The following is a 19,526-nucleotide window of genomic DNA, read 5'->3' on the forward strand; positions in this document are numbered from 1 at the left end:
TGTATCTAGAAAATCCTAGATCCCACACCCCCCCCAAAAAACTGTTAGAATAAACAAATTCAGCAAAGGGTACAAAACCAATGCACAAAAATCAGTATTATGTGTTTTTTACGAAATGAGGTCTTGTTATGTTGCCCAGGCTGGAGTGCAGTGGCTATTCACAGGAGCAATCATAGCATGCTGAAATCTCAAACTCCTGGGCCCAAGCAATCCTCCTGTCTCAGCCTCCTGAGTAGCTGGAACTATAGGCATGTGACACTGTGCCTGGCACTTACACTTTTATATGCCAACAACATTGAACAATCCAAAAAGGAAACTGAGAAAGATCTACTTACAGTAGTACCAAAAAGAGTGAAATACTTAAGAATTAAACTTAACCGAGGAAGACTTGCCCAGTGAAAACTACAAAACATGCTGAAAGAAATTAAGACAGATAAATAAATGGAAAGATATTCTGGTTAACAGGTTGGAAGACTTACTGTTAAGACAATGCTACTCAAAGGGATCTACAGATTCAATGCAATCCCTATCAAAATCCCAGAGTTTTTTGCAAAAATAGAAAATTTCATCCTAAAATTCACATGGAATCTTAAATGACCCTGTACAGACGAAACAATATTGAAAAAAGAAGAAAAAAGTTGGAGGTCTCATACTTCCTAATCTTGTAACTTGCTACAAAGCTACAGTAACTAAAAGAGTGTGGTACTGGCATAAAGACTGACATCGACCATTGGAAAAGAATAGGCCATAAATAAACATTTGTGTATATAGCCAGTGATTTTCAACAAGGTACCAAGATCACTCAATGGGGAATGCAGAGTCTTTTCAACAAATGGTGTTGGGGAAACTGGATATCCACATGCAAAAGAATGAAGTTGGACCCTTATCTCACACCATATATAAAAACCAACTCAAAATGGATCGAAGTACCCCCTGCCCCCCAGTAAGACCTAAAACTATAAAACTCTTAGAAGAAATCATAGGACAAAAACTTCACAGCATTGTATTTGTCAATGATTTCTTGGATATGACATCAAAAGCACAAGTACAAAGAAAAATAAATTAGACATTATCAAAATTAAATACTTTTGTACATCAGAGGACACCATTAACAGTGAAGAGGCAACCAAAGAGTCAGAAGAAAATATTTGCACATCATATCTGATAAAGGATTAATATCCAGAAAGGATTAATACCCATAAAGGACTCCTAAAACTCAACAAAAAGAACCTAATTTTAAAATGGGCAAAAGGATTTGAATAAACATTTCTCCAAAGATTTACAAATGGCCAAAACCACAAAAACACATGCTCAACATCACTAATCATTAGGGAAATATAAATCAAAACCACATTGAGATGGCACTTCACAGCCATTAGGATGGGGTTAAAAAAACAACAAAAGTAAAAACAAAATAATAGGTATTGGTGAGGATGTGGAGAAATTGGATCCCTTGTGCATTGCTAGTGGGATTGCAAAATGTGGCAGCCAGCTCTTGTGAGAAACTGTGTGGCAATTCCTTAAAACTTAAACCAGAATTTTCATATGATATAGCAATTCCACTTCTGGGTATATTTTTAAAATGCAGGGCTGGGCACGGTGGCTCACACCTGTAATCCCAGCACTTTGGGAGGCTCAGGTGGGTGAATCACCTGAGGTCAGGAGTTTGAGACCAGCCTGGCCAACATGGTGAAACCCCATCTCTACTAAAAATACAAAAATTAGCTGGGCATGGTGGCACGCGCCTGTAATCCCAGCTACTCGGGAGGCTGAGGCAGGAGAATCGCTTGAACCCGGAAGGCAGAGGTTGCAGTGAGCAGAGACTGCGCGCCATTGCACTCCAGCCTGGGTGACAGAGTGAGACTCCATCTGGGAAAAAAAAAAAAAAATAGTTAAAATGGTAGATTTTGTTACATATATTTTACCACAATAAAACATAATATGAACTCAGCAAGAAAATGAACAAATAGAGCAACAAGGATTGAACTAGAAAGAAAATATTGGCTCAAATAGGCAAACTATGGTATGATTCAATTTTTACAAAAATGGGTAAAACCAATCACGCTGTTTAGAAATACACACATAGTGTGTATAGTCTAAAACAACAAAAAAAACCCATAAGGGGATGGTTATTCCAGGAAGGCATGGAGAGGGATACAATTGTATAGGGGCACAATAGTGGCTTTTAAGGTACTGGTAAACAGGTTTCTTTGCTTAAGCAGTGGCTACAAGGGTATTTATAATTATTCCTGGAGTACATATGTTTTATGTAAATCTCCTGACACATAACATTTCACAATTTTAAATGTACCCCTGGCCTCAAAAGAAAAGTGAGCCCTCTCCATGTTTTACTTCCCAGATGGTTTATGCTTTGTAGTCAGACTGGAAAATCCAACAACACAGTGATTGATTACTTTTCAGTCTCATTGAGTTTTCTTCTTTTTCTCAAAATAGCATTTGTTCCACTTTCTCTGTCAGAAATAAGATGGTTCCAGATACTTGATTCACCCAGATGCTTTAAAGACTGTGGACCTAAGTAGGCTTCCATTGTGACTTCTGGCAGTGACTCTTCTCGTGAAACAACATTCACTGGGTAGGAGTTAAATGTTCTTATGGACTTACCAGAAAATATTCATAAATGTTTATCTGGTACATTTTTAAATGTGTTAAATACTTTTTCCATATAGATATGATTGCTCTTCATATCATCAATAACTAGAAATATTTAACCAGGAAAAGTTGAGCTCACTTAGAGCCACCAATTTAATAGAACTGTTGAATCCCTGAAAATAAAACACAGACACAGATATGTATTCAATCGAAATATATTTGTCTAATATCTACAAAGTGTGAACAACTGGTCTTAAGAAAGCAGACAAAAGGCACAAAATTAGTATTACTACAGAGAAGCATTCATGCTATTTGGATTTTATAAATATTGGAGTGGCACAGTAAAAAATAAATTAAGCATTCAGCAAAAACCGGTTATTTCATTTTTTCCTTGCTTTGTATTTTCGTCACTCCTTTGACCTCATGTGTAAAGGCTAAAGACTGAAATTTAACTGAAACCATGGAATATTTATGCAGGCGTTATGTATGTTTTAGTCACAGTGCTTTCTTGCAGAGTTTGGGTTAACCAGAGAGGCGCACTTGAGGAAAAAATAATCCACAGGAAATTCTCTTCTCTTTCCCCAAACTAAATACAAGATTGAGGCTGTGGTTGTGCATTTTTTCATGTGCATGCATGTATTTAACTTCTAAAGCCCTTTTTCATCACAAAAGAAGTCTCCATATGATTGACTGGTTTTCTGATGTAAAAGAAGCAACTTCTCAATAATGAATGACTAGCGCTGTGACCATGAGAGACGGGTGGAAAACTCCTTGGTGGGCCTTGGCTCTTAGTTTTCCCAGAGGTGCTCCATCCTGCAAGGCTCTGGCATAAATCTTTAACAGCTTCCTGCCAACCCCCATCCAGCAGGAAATAGTTGCTTATCTTTCTTGGGCGCGGACAGACAAAACACTGAGGTGGGGAGGGAGGTGAGAATCACAATAATTTTGAAATGATAGCCACCCATACTTCTACCAGGAATGAGCCACTTTCTCCCTTATGGACAGTGATCGGGTCATGCCAGTTCACCTTCATTTTGACAGGAGTTGACTAAGTGAGAATATCTTTGTGAGTGTAAAACATTTTTGGCAAAGTGAAAAATAGAAAAACTTCAAACTTCATTGATAAAAAGGAGCTTATGATTACCCACTGTAACCTTGGTGAGTGCAGTATTTAAATGTGTAATCATACTCAGATGTTTACATAGTGCATGTGTGTGAACGTATACAGTGTGTACACACACGTGCCCCGAATGGCTCTTGAATAAATTCATTCCTCTAGCAGAGTGTGGGGGTGCACTTTTCATAGTATATAATTTCTCTCTCTCTTATCATTTCTTGGATGCTAATACAAGGTCTCAGTGAATGCCAACAAAACCCTGATACTCTACTACTTTAATATTCCTACAAAAACAGGGCTATACTGGAAAGCTCTGCACCTCCACCCCATCAGTGTGCTTTCCAGAGGGGATTGAAGTATACCCAGCCATCGCCCTGCAAGAGAAGAAAGGAGGCATTATTACGTGGAGACCTCTCAACAGGGAAAAGGGGAAGCAAGGATAACCGCAGCCACTCTATGTGTCTGCCGTGTCTTAATACCTCACGCGCAGGCCGGGCTGCTGGCCTCAGTACCCCTCCTCAGCCCAGCTGCTCTTTGGAGATCTAGATGACCTTGACCTTCCTACCCTGGCATGGCAGGAGGAAACCCCAAGAAATGAGCAAAATAAAAGGGGAGCTTGGTTGGCTTCCATCGAGACTGATTACTTGGCCAAAAAAGAAAGAAGCACTTTGACAGTGGGACAAGAGAAAAGGAGAGTAGCTAGATGAATGGCCAGGGGAAAGAAAAGGCAAGGGTGTGCATACCAGTGACTTCCAGCCCACAGGGGAACACCCAACAAAGGCTCTCTCCAGCAGGCAGTAGTCACAAACAAATCAGCACACACAAGAAACACCATCAATCAAATATCAAGTGAGAAAAAGGCAAGAATTAAAATGGTATTAATACCATCTAGTTATGACTAGAAGGCACTATACTGAATAACTGTGCTGGTGTTCAGATGACTCTTATTCCTTACATGTTCCCAGCCCTTCTGTTATGGGCATACTGGCTTTTCTTAAACTCAGGAAGAACTGTGAATGTTTTTTGTTGTTGTTGCTGTTTAATGCACAGCCTTCCACAGAAGCCAGACAAACTAGCTCTCTCAAGCTACTAGCTCTCTCAAGAGAAAAGGGATCCACCTCACAGAAGGATCTTTCAAGGTTTTACCTCACCTGGGCAGGGCTCCCACACAGGGTCCCCACTCAGTGACCCATAAAGGCAAAGTCTTCTCCATGCAGCTTTCCTGTCTGAACCAGAATCCAACCTTGAAATCTCCTTCAGTCCACAGCCTGACTCTGGGGAGAACAGTGGTGGCTTCCTGCTCTTCCTGCTCTTAACCATGAATCCACCCCAGTTACCTACTATGTTGCCCTAACTCACTTCTCAGCCTTGTATATAGACAGAATAATCCCTCTTTGTAGCAGAAGTCAGGGGTTACCAGCACCTGGGCTAAAGAAAGCCCACAGATGCATTTTGATTGGCTACTGGTATTTAAATTTTTTTAAATCTTTGACCATGCAAATATGAGATTTCTCATAAAAATTTAGATTTCTGGCTCCTCATGAACAACTAGACAATCTATTATCACTGGGAGATGAGTGGCATCTGCCCCAGCCCTCACCAGCCTGCTCTTCATTGATGTTGCTGGGTTCCTGTGGGCCTGCTTTAAGACGTGTGTCTCCTACATTTTCATAATTTCCAATTCTGTTCTCAGAGTGCTTCCCAATCCCTCCACAACTTCAAGAGCATAAGGGCTTCAGCTGGGCACACAGTGCCCTGCCCACTTGCCCAGATATTATTTCTAGCTTCTAGTGTCACATTTGCAGGTGACAGCAACAGCTTTTAGGCACAGGACTCAGGCTGGCCTTCCCCTGCATGACTAGCCCTTGTGGCCCACAGGAGGCAAAGCTCTGAAAGGCAATTCATCAGTGAGGGCTCCAGCCCACCCAGGTGTTGAGATGGCCTGTGAGGCACTCGTCAACTAATTTGTTACTAAAGATGATCTAACAGGGGCCATGATGATTTTCTTTTTAAAAATAGAACAGTATCCAGTCTGCAGTCCCATCACGATCCCTCACAGGCAGGCTGACATGCTTTTCTGACATAGGGATACTGGAGGGGAAGTGTCAGTTGCTCAGTTCTGCCCTCCAGAAGGTTTCATGAATATTGTGGCAGAAAACCTGTCCTGAAGCCTGGTCCAAAGCTGGAGTCAGAACCGAGCTGCCCTAGTCCATCCCTTCCCTTGCCTGGTATTTATCCAGTCTTGGGGGCTCAGCAAGAAAAACCCATCTACCCTCTCAAGACAAGTTCTCTCCCGGGCAAGGGACCAATGACAGGCAGCAGAGTTACCTCCTGGATAAAATATTTGGGCTTCCATGGTGTGCGGAGGTTCTCGCGCTTCCGTTCCTCCACCCGTTGCTTCTCCTCCAGGTGCCGCTTCTGCTCGGTGGCTGCGTCAATGTCCCCCAGCCGCAGGTATCGGGTCACCTCCCGCCAGAGGTTCCTGGGGATGCGTGGAGGAGAGGAAACAATCAGCCAGGCCAGCTGGCTGCAAGCTAACGGAACTCTGCCAGGAGCAGCCAGAGCAGCGAGGGGCAGCCAGGCAAGCCCCCTCTAGGGTAGCTCATCCCAGATACCTCAAAGACCCCGAGAGCCTGGATTTGAACCCAGGGCTACCCAGCTCCACCTCTGTGCTGTTTCTACTCTCCGCTTGTACCAGGCAGCATGCCTTTCTCAGGGCCCGGAGATTCTGGGAATCAAATCTAATAGTAGTAGTAGGCATTCTACTACTACAAACAACGGTAGCAGGCACATATGGCATTTGCCATATTTCTAAGCATTTTACATACATAAACCTCTTTAATCCTCACAGCAACCCAATGATATATTATAGATGGTAGATTCTTATCTCCATTTTACAGAGGAGAAAATTTAAGGTCCACATAAGGTTAGGTGACTTGCCCAAGGACACCACACTGGTAAATCAGAACAAGACCTGCTTTCCCACAAGGGAACCTGGAATTAGGGGTTAGAGGCTGATGCATGTGTGGTGTGTGGGTATTTGTGTGTGCATGCTTATAGTGCGGGATCTTTCATCTCCCCCCATGTCTACACAAAGCCATTTCTCTGCTTCATGCATTCATTGTAGAACGCAGCCTAAAGGTAGTGAGGCCAGGCTGCTCGGCTCACTACCCCTCTTCAGCCCAGCTGCTCTTTGGACACTCAGATGACCTTGACCTTCCTACCCTGGCATGGCAGGAGGAAACCCCATGAAATGAGCAAAATAAAAGGGGAGCTTGGTTGGTTTACGTCAATCAAGGCTGACTACTTGGAAAAAAAAGCACTTTGACAGTGGGACAAGAGAAAAGGAAAGAAGCTACTGTTTAACACTAGTTTGTATTTGGCTTATGTTTAACACACAGCTTTCCTCCTCAGGATGTCCTTGGGACCAGCCTGTATTCAGACACACTCTGTTCTAGAGAGAAAGGAAAGGACCCATGATAAATCAGGACACCACCACCCAAGTACTTCCTCACTTAAATGCATCAGAAGGTCGGATTTCACAGACAAGGAACTGTCAGAATGCCAGGTGGTGGAGATTCCCTCCCTGGCTTCTAGAAAATGAGGCCCCTTCACCCAGGGGCAAGTGAATGCCTATCTTTAGGTCCTGGGCCGGGGAGCATATCTACAGTGGGTGTCCTTAACCCTTTCCCCAGCAAGGGCTCAAAGCAGCAGGAAGCCTTGAGTGCTGGCATGGTCAGGCGGAGGACAGACGGATGGGGCTGCCAGTGAACTAGGGACAGCCAGCAGCACCTCCTGGGGGTACAGATGCCAACAGAAGAAACCCCAGCTGCACACACACAAGAAAACTGCTGGCACTGAGAGATAAGCCAGATCCGACTGGTCTCTCAGTCCCTGCTCTTTCCACTGTACCCTCATAACTGATTTAAGAGGAAAGACTTGCCCAAACAGTAAGGCTGGGTGAGGGAAGAAAATGAGGGGTGGGTGTTGGGTGAAATCACAGTAATTCTCATCACACAGCCTGAACACACACCTTACGCTGAGGGTGGGGCTGGGCACCAGGACAGCTGGGGTCAGGGGGTCCTCTGAAGGGCAGAACCTCCCATGGTAAGTCCCATCTTAAGACAGTGGCCCCAAGAGTAGAGGGCAGAGAGCCCAAAACCAGAGACAGGGTGATGGGACCAGAACCACAGACAAAGATCTCTGCCCAACATGAATAGGGACCCAACCAGGAGAGTCACTTGAGAGCAGGGAGGAGAATGGGGTGGAGGAGGCTCTGAACACCATGCTAAAAGAAAAAGGAGTCTCCAGGGTGGGGAGAGATGGCAGCAATTCAGTAAGAAAAGCCAAAGGAAGCTGAGGTGAGCTTGCTCTGAGGAGGGGAGGGCATCATGGCAGAGGTCGAGCAAGTGGCTGAGGCAGGGCAGGACTGGCGTCCCTGGGTGCTGGCTCTGCCTTAAGTCATTGGGCCCCTGAGGGCTCTGGCCAAGGCAGAGTTTCTGCTCAGACCAAGCTCTGGGCCTTGTGAGCAGACTTACAGGTATGGGAAGACCAAAGACCACAGAATTATCTTCATTCTACCACTAATGGGACTGGAGTTCCCTTCCAGGAATTCCAGTTGGGGACTGGAGGCCTCACCAAGGGCTGGCACCACTGTGAGAGCTAAGACAACTGTTCTAACTGCTGGTCCACCTAGCCATGCTGATGGTCCCTCCTTTGCCTCTGCAGGGAAGGCCTAGCACACCTGGCTGGGAGAGTGAACACAGGTGCTCTGAGCAGCCAAGGAGACTTGAACCAGCCACTCCACTCCTCAAGGCTGTTTCCTCTGCAGAGAACAAGGATGGGTGGGCTCAGTATCCCTATACAGCAGTCCCCCTTTACCTATGGAGGATACATTTGGAGACCCCCCAGCAGATGCCCAAAGCCACAGATAGTACCAAACCTATATATACTATGTTTCTTCCTATACATACATACCTATGATGTCATTTAATTTATAATTAGGCATAGTAAGAGATTAATAAAATAGAACAATTATAACAATATACCATAATAAAAGTTATGTGAATGTATTCTCTCTCTGAAAATACTGTAATATTTTCAGGTGGTGGCTGACTGCAGGTAACAGAAACTAAAGAAAGCAAAATCACAGATAAAGGGGGCTACTGTAGCTTGTTCCCTATTTCAGTAAAATCCACATAAACAGACAAAAAGAGGTAGCACCTTCTCTCTTACTCTGGCACCAGACTCCATCCCTGCTCTAAGCTGAATTCTGAGTTCCCATAGGCTAACAAGCAACAAAGAGTCTTAATAAGGAGTAGCTAAACTACTCTGATATCCTTGGAAGAAAAGTAGCAGGTGATCATAGTTTTGTTCTCAGTAGCTGGATCAGAAACAACAGTCTTGTCATGATATGAACCACAGGTTTCCCCATTCTGGGAATGCTTCATCGGAGGCAGTGTGAGCAAGGGGATGGGTTTCCTTCCTTATCGCAGTCTTTCCCTTGTCCTGCTACTGCTGCCCAACAGGATGGACTGAAAAAGACAACTGGTAAGAGTCCAAGCTCTCCAGTTAGACACAGAGAAAGGTTATGTTCACTGTCCTCAAATAAACTGATTAATAAGCAAGAGTGTACTAATTCTACACCAAAGCAAAGGTTCCAGGGATACTGAAGCTCTGTTTCCATTAAACCCAGTTATTAATATAATGTATTATTTATACATACTGTGGTATCCCTGCTTTGTTTCCACTTACAAGAACTGTTTCTATTTGGTTACAAACTCTTGTAGTAATAGTAAAGCTTTCATAAAATCATTTGTAATTTCATTTTAACCCTGCATCGTATTTCTAAAGAGTGTATGCTCTTAGAGTAGAGCAGCAGTTGGCAAAAATTTTCTGTAAAGGGCCAGAAAGTAAACATTTTAGGCTTTGCAGGCCATATGGTCTTGGTTGCAACTACCTAACTCAGCCATTGTAGCAGGAAGGCAGCCATAAGCCATATGTAAATGAATGATCATGGCTGTGTTCCAATAAAACTTTATTTACAAAATCAGCCTCAGGTTGGATTTGGCCCACAGGCCATAGTTTGCTGATGCCCTACATTAAAAAATAAAACTGGCATATTCCAAGGAGATTCTGCTTCTGTGCCTGCATAAACATCACATTAAGTGGCTGCATTATATTCATACCATAGTCACAGAATAGATATACAAACTGAATGGATACTTTGTAATTTACTTAACCATTTTCCAAATATTAGACAGGTGATTTCTTTCTTTTGTTGCTTAGTTTTCTTTAAAAAAAAGAATAAACCATTTTATGTTGTTTAAATTTTTTCTGAATTTAAAGAGTTTGCCCTGAGAACAGATTCTTAGAAGTAGAATGCAAGATTAAAATGGATTCATGAATTGAAAGCTACTGATCCATGCAGCTAAACTGCACGCACTCCTACTAGAAGGACAGGGTATAGAGTGTCAATTTTACTACACCTTTCCCAGCATTTAATTTTTTTAATAACATCGCTAATCTGGCAAGAAAAAAATAGTATCTTATTGACTCACTGTGCAGTTCTTTGATTACTATCAACTCTCTGTATTTACCTTTGCAATTAAGCAACAGATCAGATGAGTTGACAAACTTTTGCAAGACAAGCAGTGAAGTCTGTCCTCACACCCCACACCATGACTACAGAATGACGTAACTGAAAGCTGAAAGGTTCTGCTCCTAAGTGACACACAGTAGAAAATTAAAATATCTAAAGAAGCCAGTAGAACATGATTCCTGGCCTGTTTCCAGTCGCTAAGTTTCAAAGTCTTCTTTCTTCTCTGTCCCTTGAGTCAAGTGCCCAGCATGACTAAGCTGGAGAGGAAGACACAGCCCGGTTCTCACCTGGACTCCATGGGTCCCTGCTTCTCAAGAGGTCTGATCTTCTTGGGATACACTGGCAGTGTGGTTGTGTCGATGACTTTGGTTTCTCCATTGTTGTAGGTGAACTCTAAAGTACCATTCCATTCCCCATGGGCTTTACAAACAATGGTGTTGGTTGGGTTGTGCTTCACTTCTGCGGTAACCCTGAATTAATGAGTCAAATGAGCACACTTTGCAAAATGATAAAAACAAGAGACTTCAAAGGTACACCCATCTCTAGAGATTTTTTTTTTTAATCAGAAATGGGAAGGAGGGATTGTTTTTGCAGCTTTGCTCAAAGACTAGCTCTTAAAAGATGATCTAATATCCTTGAACAGCAAAAGAAAGCATCACTGGAAATAATAGTGAAATCTGAATAAAGTCTATAGATTAGTTCATAATAATACAGCAATGTTAATTTCTTAATTGTGATAAACACAGATATCACTGGGATGAAAATCAGGCAATTCAAGAAAAACAAAATAAGTGGGAAGGGGACGAGAAATAAAAGACTACAAATATGGTGCAGTATCTACAGCTCGGGTGATGGGTGCACCAAAATCTCACAAATCACCACTAAAGAACTTACTCATGTAACCAAATACCACCTGTACCCCAATAACTTATGCAAAAAATTAATTTAAAAAAATAGCATATTCTCTCTCTTCTCCAAAATAGCATCTAATAATGCTACATTTTAACCCTAAAAAGTGTGTAAGAGTGTAGGGTGAGCTTTTCAATCCTTAAATCAGGTCTATTTTGTATGGGGTCAAACATGGTTGCCCACAATCCCAACAGAGCTTATGTTGGAAAAGGAGGGAAACATCCACTCCAGCATCCACACATCCCCTGAATGAAGGCTGAGCAAAACCTAGAGTCTCAGTCTCAATCAATAGCTTCCTACTCACAGTAGTGGCTCTGAGGAATGACTTCAACCTCTCTTTTAAAGGGCCTTTGTGGAGATTTGCGACCTCTCTTTCACCTGCTTTGCCTGTGGGAATTCCAAGTGAAAGCAGACTCCCAGCTCCCTCTCCACCACTGAGCTTTCTGCACAGTTGAAGGAACACCACAGGAACGGGGATGCCTGCCCCAAAGCAGCCATGTGTAGGATCTAAACTCCCCTTTTCCTTAAGGCCCAGCTCAGGCTGAATTTAGAGTTTTCAAACAGACTGGGAGGCTTTCTCCTTGAGCCTAAAAACAGTCACAGTTCTTAGGTAGCAATGCAGAGGCTCACAGGCAGGTATGAGGCATCCTCTGGATTGCACACAGTGGAAAGATATTAGTGGCATTCTGGTAAATATTTAACAACTGGATCTCCAAAAGGGAAGACACCTGATCTGTACCATGTGCCAATTTCTGTGGTGCCCATCATGGCTGATTTCAACTACCAACATGATAGCACTGAACGTGAAGTACACACAAATCAGTTCTTAGGAGCTGGTGTGTGCTGGCTCCAGGTGCCCCCAAGGGTGTCCACGTGCCCCTGTGACACTCTGATACACTCACACTAATGCCATGCAGAATAATGCTTTCCAAGAAAAAGGACAAAGATGGAAGTTTGTTTGTACAGTATATCTTGCTTACACAGTAGAGCTGTGCTAAAAGAGGAATATTTTTTATAGCTGCAGCAATAAAAACAATTTTGTGCTTCCTCAAAGAGCAGACCTCTCCTTCAATTACTTAGGCTTGGGCTTCCCCAGTTTTTCAAAAGAAGGAAATGATCCTGACCTCATGGATGCATGACACAGAATTGAGGATAGTGTAGCCAGCTAATGTGAAATGGGGAACTGTCTGGCTATGTCTGGGTTCATAGATTCAATCACTTTAGAGCAAAGCAACAAACTGTGGCTTCAGAAGGGAGAGTTTATTCCAACAAACAGAAGTGCTTTTATTTTCTGGCGTGTGCTCTGCAAATGCATCACCGAAGATTTAACCTTAAGTTTAGAGTGGGGAGGACTCCAAAAAACTGCCATGTAAGGTAGGGAAAAGGCATCTCTTTTGGAAAAGACCTTAACAATTTTATCTTGATTTTCAACTCATCCCATTACTGAAACTCAGTCTTCTAATGGTGAAAGGAAACTCAGGGCATCTTGTTAAGACAAAGCCAGAGTCTCTCCGGCCAGCTCCTACCTGTGGACTTTCCCTCCATAGAAAGGCTTCGTGTGGAATATCACTGTCGCTGAGTACCCAGTCTTGGCACAGTTGATGCTGACTTTTCCTCCGAGCTCCACCCATGGGATGGTGAGAATGGACCGGGCGTAGGCACTAGGCAGGGTGAATACGTACTCCTCCCCGTGTTCCAGGAGCCTCAACACACCTCCAGGGAGAGAGGAGGGAGAGTTAGGCATGCAAACACGCGAAGGGGGCACTGGGGATCAGAAGAAATGAAGATGGGAAACCAAAGAGCCTCCTGCACAGATGTCACATCTCCCACCTCTGCAGAGGTGAGCTGCCCGTTCACTGTGGGCTCTACTGTGTGCAAGGCACTGAGAATACAGCAGTGAACAAGACAGACCCACTTTCTGCCCTCAGAGAGCAGAAAGGAAAGGTGGTCATTAGTCACCAAATGAACACAAAATTGTAACAGTGATAAAGGTAGGAGGGCAAGGTGGCCAGCACAATGGAGGCCTCCAACAGGAGAGACTGACCTGGTAAGGGAAGGTTTCCTTAAGAAAATGAAAAGGGGAAGGAAGAGTGTTCTGGGCAGGGGGAAGAGCATGTGCAAAGGCCCTGGGGTAGGAAGGAGCCTGGTAAGTGTGAAGAGGCTGGGAAGAGGGCCCACATGCAGAAGAGAGATGATATATATAGGTGTGGAGGATGACCAAGTCAGCAGGGTCAGACCTTGTCTTTTAAACTTCTAGGAAGAGTTCTGCCTTTATCCTGAGAGCTACAGAGACAACCTCAATGGTTCTCATGAAAATAGAGAAATCAGGCTGTACAGCTGCTGTCAGCAACCTTGGGAAAGACACCTGCCAAGAGTGGGACTCTATAACACTTACTGCCCACGCACTTCCAGAGAAAGGGTTCTCCAACCTACAACCCAAAGTGGGAAAGGCCTTATTCCTCTCAAAGCAATGCAGAATTTTGTTCATTTTTCTAGGGAACAGGGCCACAGTTTTCATCAAGTCCTCAAGACTACCCCCAAAATACAGAAGCTCCCAGGACTGCCGTAGAGTTGTATACAGAGGCCCTATACAGACTGGCAGAGGCCCTGAGACCCAGCACTACAGCTCTCTTAAGATCACATCTTCACAAGGCACCTCTCAGTCTCCCATCCAATACTTTGGCACTTGGCTCCCTAGAGATGCCTATTCTCGGCTCCACTCCAGCTCACCCCAGGCCTCGCTCTAGGGTTGCTCTGAGCTCATCAAGAATGCTCTGAGCCTTAGGAGGGTAGAAGACCAGAGGTGGTTAGCAACGGCACCTTCCTGGGCTTCCAGTCCTCCAATGGAAAGAGTGAAGAGTGGGGTCAACGGCTCCCACATGAGAGCACTTTCCAGCTGCCAGACATTCCTGGGAGCTCCACATGAACTATCTTCTTCAGCTCACAACAGCCCTATTTGGCAATGATTATCGTTTTAATAAGAATGAGGAAACAAACTTCTAAGAGAGGTTAAGTAATTCAGCTGTTTAATACTTCCCTCTTAGGCTACATAAGCATCTAAATCACTTAGAGCTAGAATTTGCCGGGGGGAGGGGGGAGGGGGGAGGGGGGGAGGGAGAGGGAGGGAGGGAGGGAGGGAAGGAGGGAGGGAGGGAGGGAAGGAGGGAGAGAGAGAGAGACAGAGAGAGAGAGAACACACCAGGAGGATAGGGAGAGAGAGAAGGAAGGGGGGGTGGGAGTGGGGAGGGAGGGGAAGTTTCTTTTAGTATAGATGAGCTTGCCAGGGGAGTCTGAGGAGAGATGGGGTTAATTTGTACAAAGGAGTCATGGTTGCTCTTAGTTTCTAAAGTCAATACTAAGATGTGTTCAACTATAGTTCAATTTACCGTGGAGAATTCCTCTAATTGCCCATGCACTATGGTATTTAGGACACACTAGGCTTGTCCGAACCAGCAACATCACTCTCAGCTCTCAGTTAAGTCCATTAAAGTCAGTTTTCCCAACCCATGAAATACTTGGCTGATTCTGAAAACCCAAGTTGACATGCTAGTATGTGTTTAGGGGCCTCAATCCCTCCCAGTGTGGAGGGATCCTCAGACACATGGACACATGGACACATGAAGGCACTGAGACACCCAGGAGAAGCAGATCATGTGGGCTGGACTGGAGGGCAGGTATCACAGCTGCATTTACATCCTATCTTTCTCTGGCTGGGAACATAATTGAGTACATTTAATGCAAATCCACAAATAGCATAAGTCCACTACACCAAATACACTGCGTATCAGAAGAGATGGGCCTTCTCCCCTCTTCTCCACTCCAACTTGCTGGAGCTTTCTTGACTAAACTCATCTTGCTAAAAGTAAAGCCCCAGGCCACCTCTTGCTCTCATTCTGTCATTCATTCTTCCTTCTGCATTTTAGAAAGAAGAGCATCCCAGATGACCCTGGCGGCCCTGTCCTATCCAAGCAGTTAAGGGAGGAATGTTGTGTTCTGAGGAGAATTAGACATTGGTGTTTCAATCCTGATAGTTTCTGATCAGGACCCTTGGAGAAGAATGGCCAAGTCTGACACTGTTTTTTGTACAAAGCCTACCTTTATATCTGACTTCTTTGAATTGGGTTGAGAAGACAGCCTAAAGCAGGTAGAAAATTGCAGCCAATGTCAAACACAGATCAATACTTGGTTCTTCTTGATCAACAGCCAGGGAAAGTGGAAGAGAGAGAGGTCACCTCAAATATCCCTCTCTACTCAAGTTTTATCTCCCAAGACCCCGGTTCCTTGGGTGCCAGCTGTATCCTCACAGACTTGGAGACTGTGGCAGCTGAGAGAGGCCCCTGGACCCTGTAGAGAAGGCTAGCATTTACCATGCCTTCAAGGCCCCAGAGGAGATGGTCCACTGCCACCCTCCCCACAGCACTAATGGGCTACAGATAGCCCCCGACTTACTGTGGTTCAACTTACAATGTTTTGACCTTACAATGGTGCCAAAGCAGTAAGTGTTCAATAGAAACTGTGCTTTGAATTTTGGTCTTTTCTGAATCTAGTGATATATGGGATGACACTCTCGTGTAATGCCAGGCAGCGAGGCTCTTTTTCTCTTTTGGAGACAGGGTCCCACTCAGTCACTCAGGCTGAAGTGCAGTGGCGCCATCATGGCTCACTGCAGCCTTTACCTCCTGGACTCAAGCAATCCTCCTGAGTAGCTGGGACTACAAGCATGCACCACCATACCCAACTAATTGAAAAAAAAATTATTTATAGAGACAAGGTCTCCCTCTGTTGCCCAAGCTGGTCTTAAACTCTTGGGCTCAAGTGATCCTCCTGCCTCTGCCTCCCAAAGTGACTGTAAACAAACTCCTATATAGGTTGGATATTTGACCCCCTCCAAAACTCATGTTGAAATTTGATCTCCAATGTTGGAGGTGGGGCATAGTGAGAGGCGTTTATGTCATGGGGAGGGATCTCTCATTAATGACTTATGGCCATCCTAGCAGTAATGAGTGAGTGCTCGCATTAGTAGTTCTTGCAAGAGCTCCCCTGAGAGCTAGTTGTCAAAAAGAGGCTAGGCCTGTGCAGTGGCTCACTCCTGTAATCCCAGCACTTTGGGAGGTGGAAGTGGGAGGATGGCTTGAGCCCAGGAGTTTGAGACCAGCCTGGGCAACATGACGAAGCCTCATTTCTATAAAAAAATTTAAAAAAAAAATTAGCTGTGCATGGTGGTGAGCACCTGTAGTCCCAGCTACTTGGGAGGTTAAGATAGGAGGATCACTTGAGCCTGGGAGGTCGAGGCTGCAGTGAGCCATGGTCACGTCACTGCACTCCAGCCTGGACAACAGAGTGAGACCCTGTCTCAAATAGATAGACAGATAGATAGATTAGATAGATAGATAGATAGATGATAGATAGATAGATAGATAGATAGATAGATAGATAGATAGATAGATGGAAAAGAGTCCGACACCACCCCCACCTTGCTTCTGCTCTTGCCATGTGACCCCCACACAGGGGTTCCCCTTCCTCTTCCACCACGAGTGGATGTAGCCTGAGGCCCTCGTCAGAAGCAGATGCTAGTGCCATGCTTTTTGTACAGCCTGCTGAACTGTGAGTCAAATAAACCTCTTTTCTCTCAGGTATTCCTTTATAGCAACGCAAATGGACTAGGACACAACCCATCCTCTCGAGTGTACTGTGCTACCGGATGACTCTGCCCAACGGCAGGCTCATGTAAGGGTTCTGAGCATGTTTCAGATAGGCTGGGCTAAGCGAGGATGTTGCTAGGCTAGGTATATTAAATGTAGTTTCGTCTTAGGATATTTTCACCTTTAGATGGGCTTATTGGGACATAACCCCATCATAAGCCAAGGAGCATCTCTACTTGGTAGTAAAATCCTTCCAGGCGAGCAATATGTCTCCCTGGCACCATAACCTTGCCCCTGATGTCTACTGCATTCCTATTTTGTGGTTCACCCTTCATGTCCTTAATTGGGATACCTTGGGAACTCCCACCGCTTGCATGTCTAGCAGGAAACCTCTACAGACTGGAAACACACAACAGCCACAAACTTGGCTGGCTGGTATTCCTAGTCTCGTTTATAAATATAAACTTTGTAGTAAGGTAGGATTGTACAGCTGAGATTTTCTTCACCATGTTTTTTCATGGAGAATATGCCACGACTTTTTTTAAGACCTGGATGAAATCTTAGAGGATCATTCCAAGTCCTCCGTCACTCACCAGCCTGGCAATCTTAACTTCTCTGTGCCTCAGTTTCCTCATCTGTGATGCAAAGATAATGGTATCTGTATCTCCCATGCTGTCATAAAGATGGAGAAAGCGATTCTAAACTCAGCTAACAGCACTGCAGCATGGCACAATGCCAAAATCCTGAAGGTTTTATGTCTTAATTACTCCTCATTCTTTAAAGCAGCCCTCTCGATGGGTATCACCACCTGGCAATAAAGAGGAAACTGCAGGGCCAGGCGCGGTGGCTCACGCCTGTAATCCCAGCACTTTGGGAGGCTGAGGTGGGTGGATCACGAGGTCAGGAGATCAAGACCATCCTGGCTAACATGGTAAAACCCCATCTCTAGTAAAAATACCAAAAATTAGCCGGGCATGGTGGCGGGCACCTGTAGTCCCAACTACTCGGGAGGCTGAGGCAGGAGAATGGCGTGAACCTGGGAGGCGGAGCTTGCAGTGAGCCGAGATTGCGCCACTGCACTCCAGCCTGGGCGACAGAGCGAGACTCCGTCTCAAAAAAAAAAAAAAAAAAAAAAGAGGAAACTACAACGTCTTCCAATAGGCTATACCTGTGAGGGATGGAAGAGACACAGGGCAGACTTTCTCTAATGTAATACTGCATAAGAGATAGCATCCTCCTCCCATTTTTCTTCAGAAAAATCTCTTCCAAATCAGGGTAAAATTTCCCCCAAGTCCTGGGGGAGGTCAGTGAGCCTCAGAGCTAAACTGATTTGAAGGCACTGGCAAGACCACATGCCTTTGGCTTGTTTCTGAAAATCCATAAATGTGTGTTCATTCATCAAATCACCTGCAATTATGCCTTCTTAGTACATACTCTTTTTTTTCAGGGTTGCATTTAAAAAAAAATCTCCTTAATATGAATAAAAGACATATTAAAATTAGACTTACAAATGGGATCACAAATATATAAGTTACTTCTTCATTTGGCCTAACAGCTAAGAGAAGCTAAAAAAAAAAAAACATCAAATAATCAATCCTTCCATGCACGGTTAGTCCTCAGGCTGGGAGATCTTCATTTGAAATTCCACAAATTGATTTGCCAGTAAAGGCAAAGCATTAAGATTTTCAAACTGATAAACTTAAAATAATTTTGTGTCCAATCTCAATCTGAGGAACCAAAATATTCAGCTGGGACATTCATCCTGGAAAGCAGAGTCACAGAAGGAACTCTGGGAAGTGTGTTTGCAGACCCGGCAGCATTGGCACTCACAAGCCCAGTGGCAATCATGTCGCTTCCTCTCATTAGAACTAACTGTTTTTCCCCACAGACTCAATTAAGACCCTGCACCATTTACCAGGCATTGATTCAGGCATTTTGAGGGAAGTGGGCTGCAAAGAGCAGCTGAACGCCCCTCAGCTCCACAGCGGTGAGAGGTTGGGAGGGGTGAGCAGCCCACACTTTCCCGTGGACAGAGGTCTTCGGTTGACTGAACAGTGTCGGCTCTCACTGTTAGAGCAATAGAAACGAGAGGGTGGGAGAAAGGGGTGCAGTCTCTGGGGTCAACGTGAGTGAATTCAGGGCATAATGAAGCACTTCATAATAGCATTTCATTACAGTCAAATATGCCACAGCCTAAAGGCCATGATTTAGGAGATGAACCCACGTATTTACGTTCACAATTCCAAGTGGACCCATGCAAGACCTCATTTTTATAATGAGGAGATGGAAAAGCATTATTTACACCCAATCAACAAATTCATAGAATATGCAGGAAATATGCGAGGGAAGGGAAATTATCCAACCTCCTGCCTTCCCCCAATCAAAGGAGCTCTGAGTGTGGGAGCCAGAACCTTCTGCTTCGAAGTTTGGAGATTCTTAGAAATAGTTTGTGTGAAAAATCAGATCCTGCGTTACAGCGGACACATTTTAATTAATACAAAAGATAAGGGGACGCAGCTACTGAAAGGACTTAGGCAAACTCAAGGCCTCACAAGAACGAGCCAAGGGTCCCCTGGCCATGCCCAGGCCCACCCACAGCAGGAAAACATCAGGTGAGTGGCCAGGAAGGGCCATGTCCAGGAGAGAC

The 19,526-nt window shown here is 44.5% G+C and overlaps 1 protein-coding gene across 4 annotated transcripts in view; it reads right to left on the minus strand.

Annotated features, from left to right (window-relative positions):
- Positions 1 to 2,809: 2,809 nt before the first annotated feature.
- Positions 2,810 to 19,526, minus strand: part of OSBPL10 (oxysterol binding protein like 10) — a 321,010-nt gene continuing 304,293 nt past the window's right edge. For 2 of the 4 annotated variants that reach the window (XM_034956018.2, XM_003826138.5), the window contains 4 exons: positions 12,764 to 12,950; positions 10,616 to 10,798; positions 6,056 to 6,209; positions 2,810 to 4,101 (listed from right to left, as the gene is read on the minus strand). In XM_034956018.2, the coding sequence (XP_034811909.1) occupies positions 4,057 to 4,101; positions 6,056 to 6,209; positions 10,616 to 10,798; positions 12,764 to 12,950 (569 nt within the window). In that variant the 3' untranslated portion in view covers positions 2,810 to 4,056. The other 2 variants (XM_034956017.3, XM_034956016.3) reach the window with 1 other exon arrangement.

This window comes from Pan paniscus, chromosome 2 (genome assembly GCF_029289425.2).
Source record: "Pan paniscus chromosome 2, NHGRI_mPanPan1-v2.0_pri, whole genome shotgun sequence".
Lineage (NCBI taxonomy): Eukaryota > Metazoa > Chordata > Mammalia > Primates > Hominidae > Pan > Pan paniscus.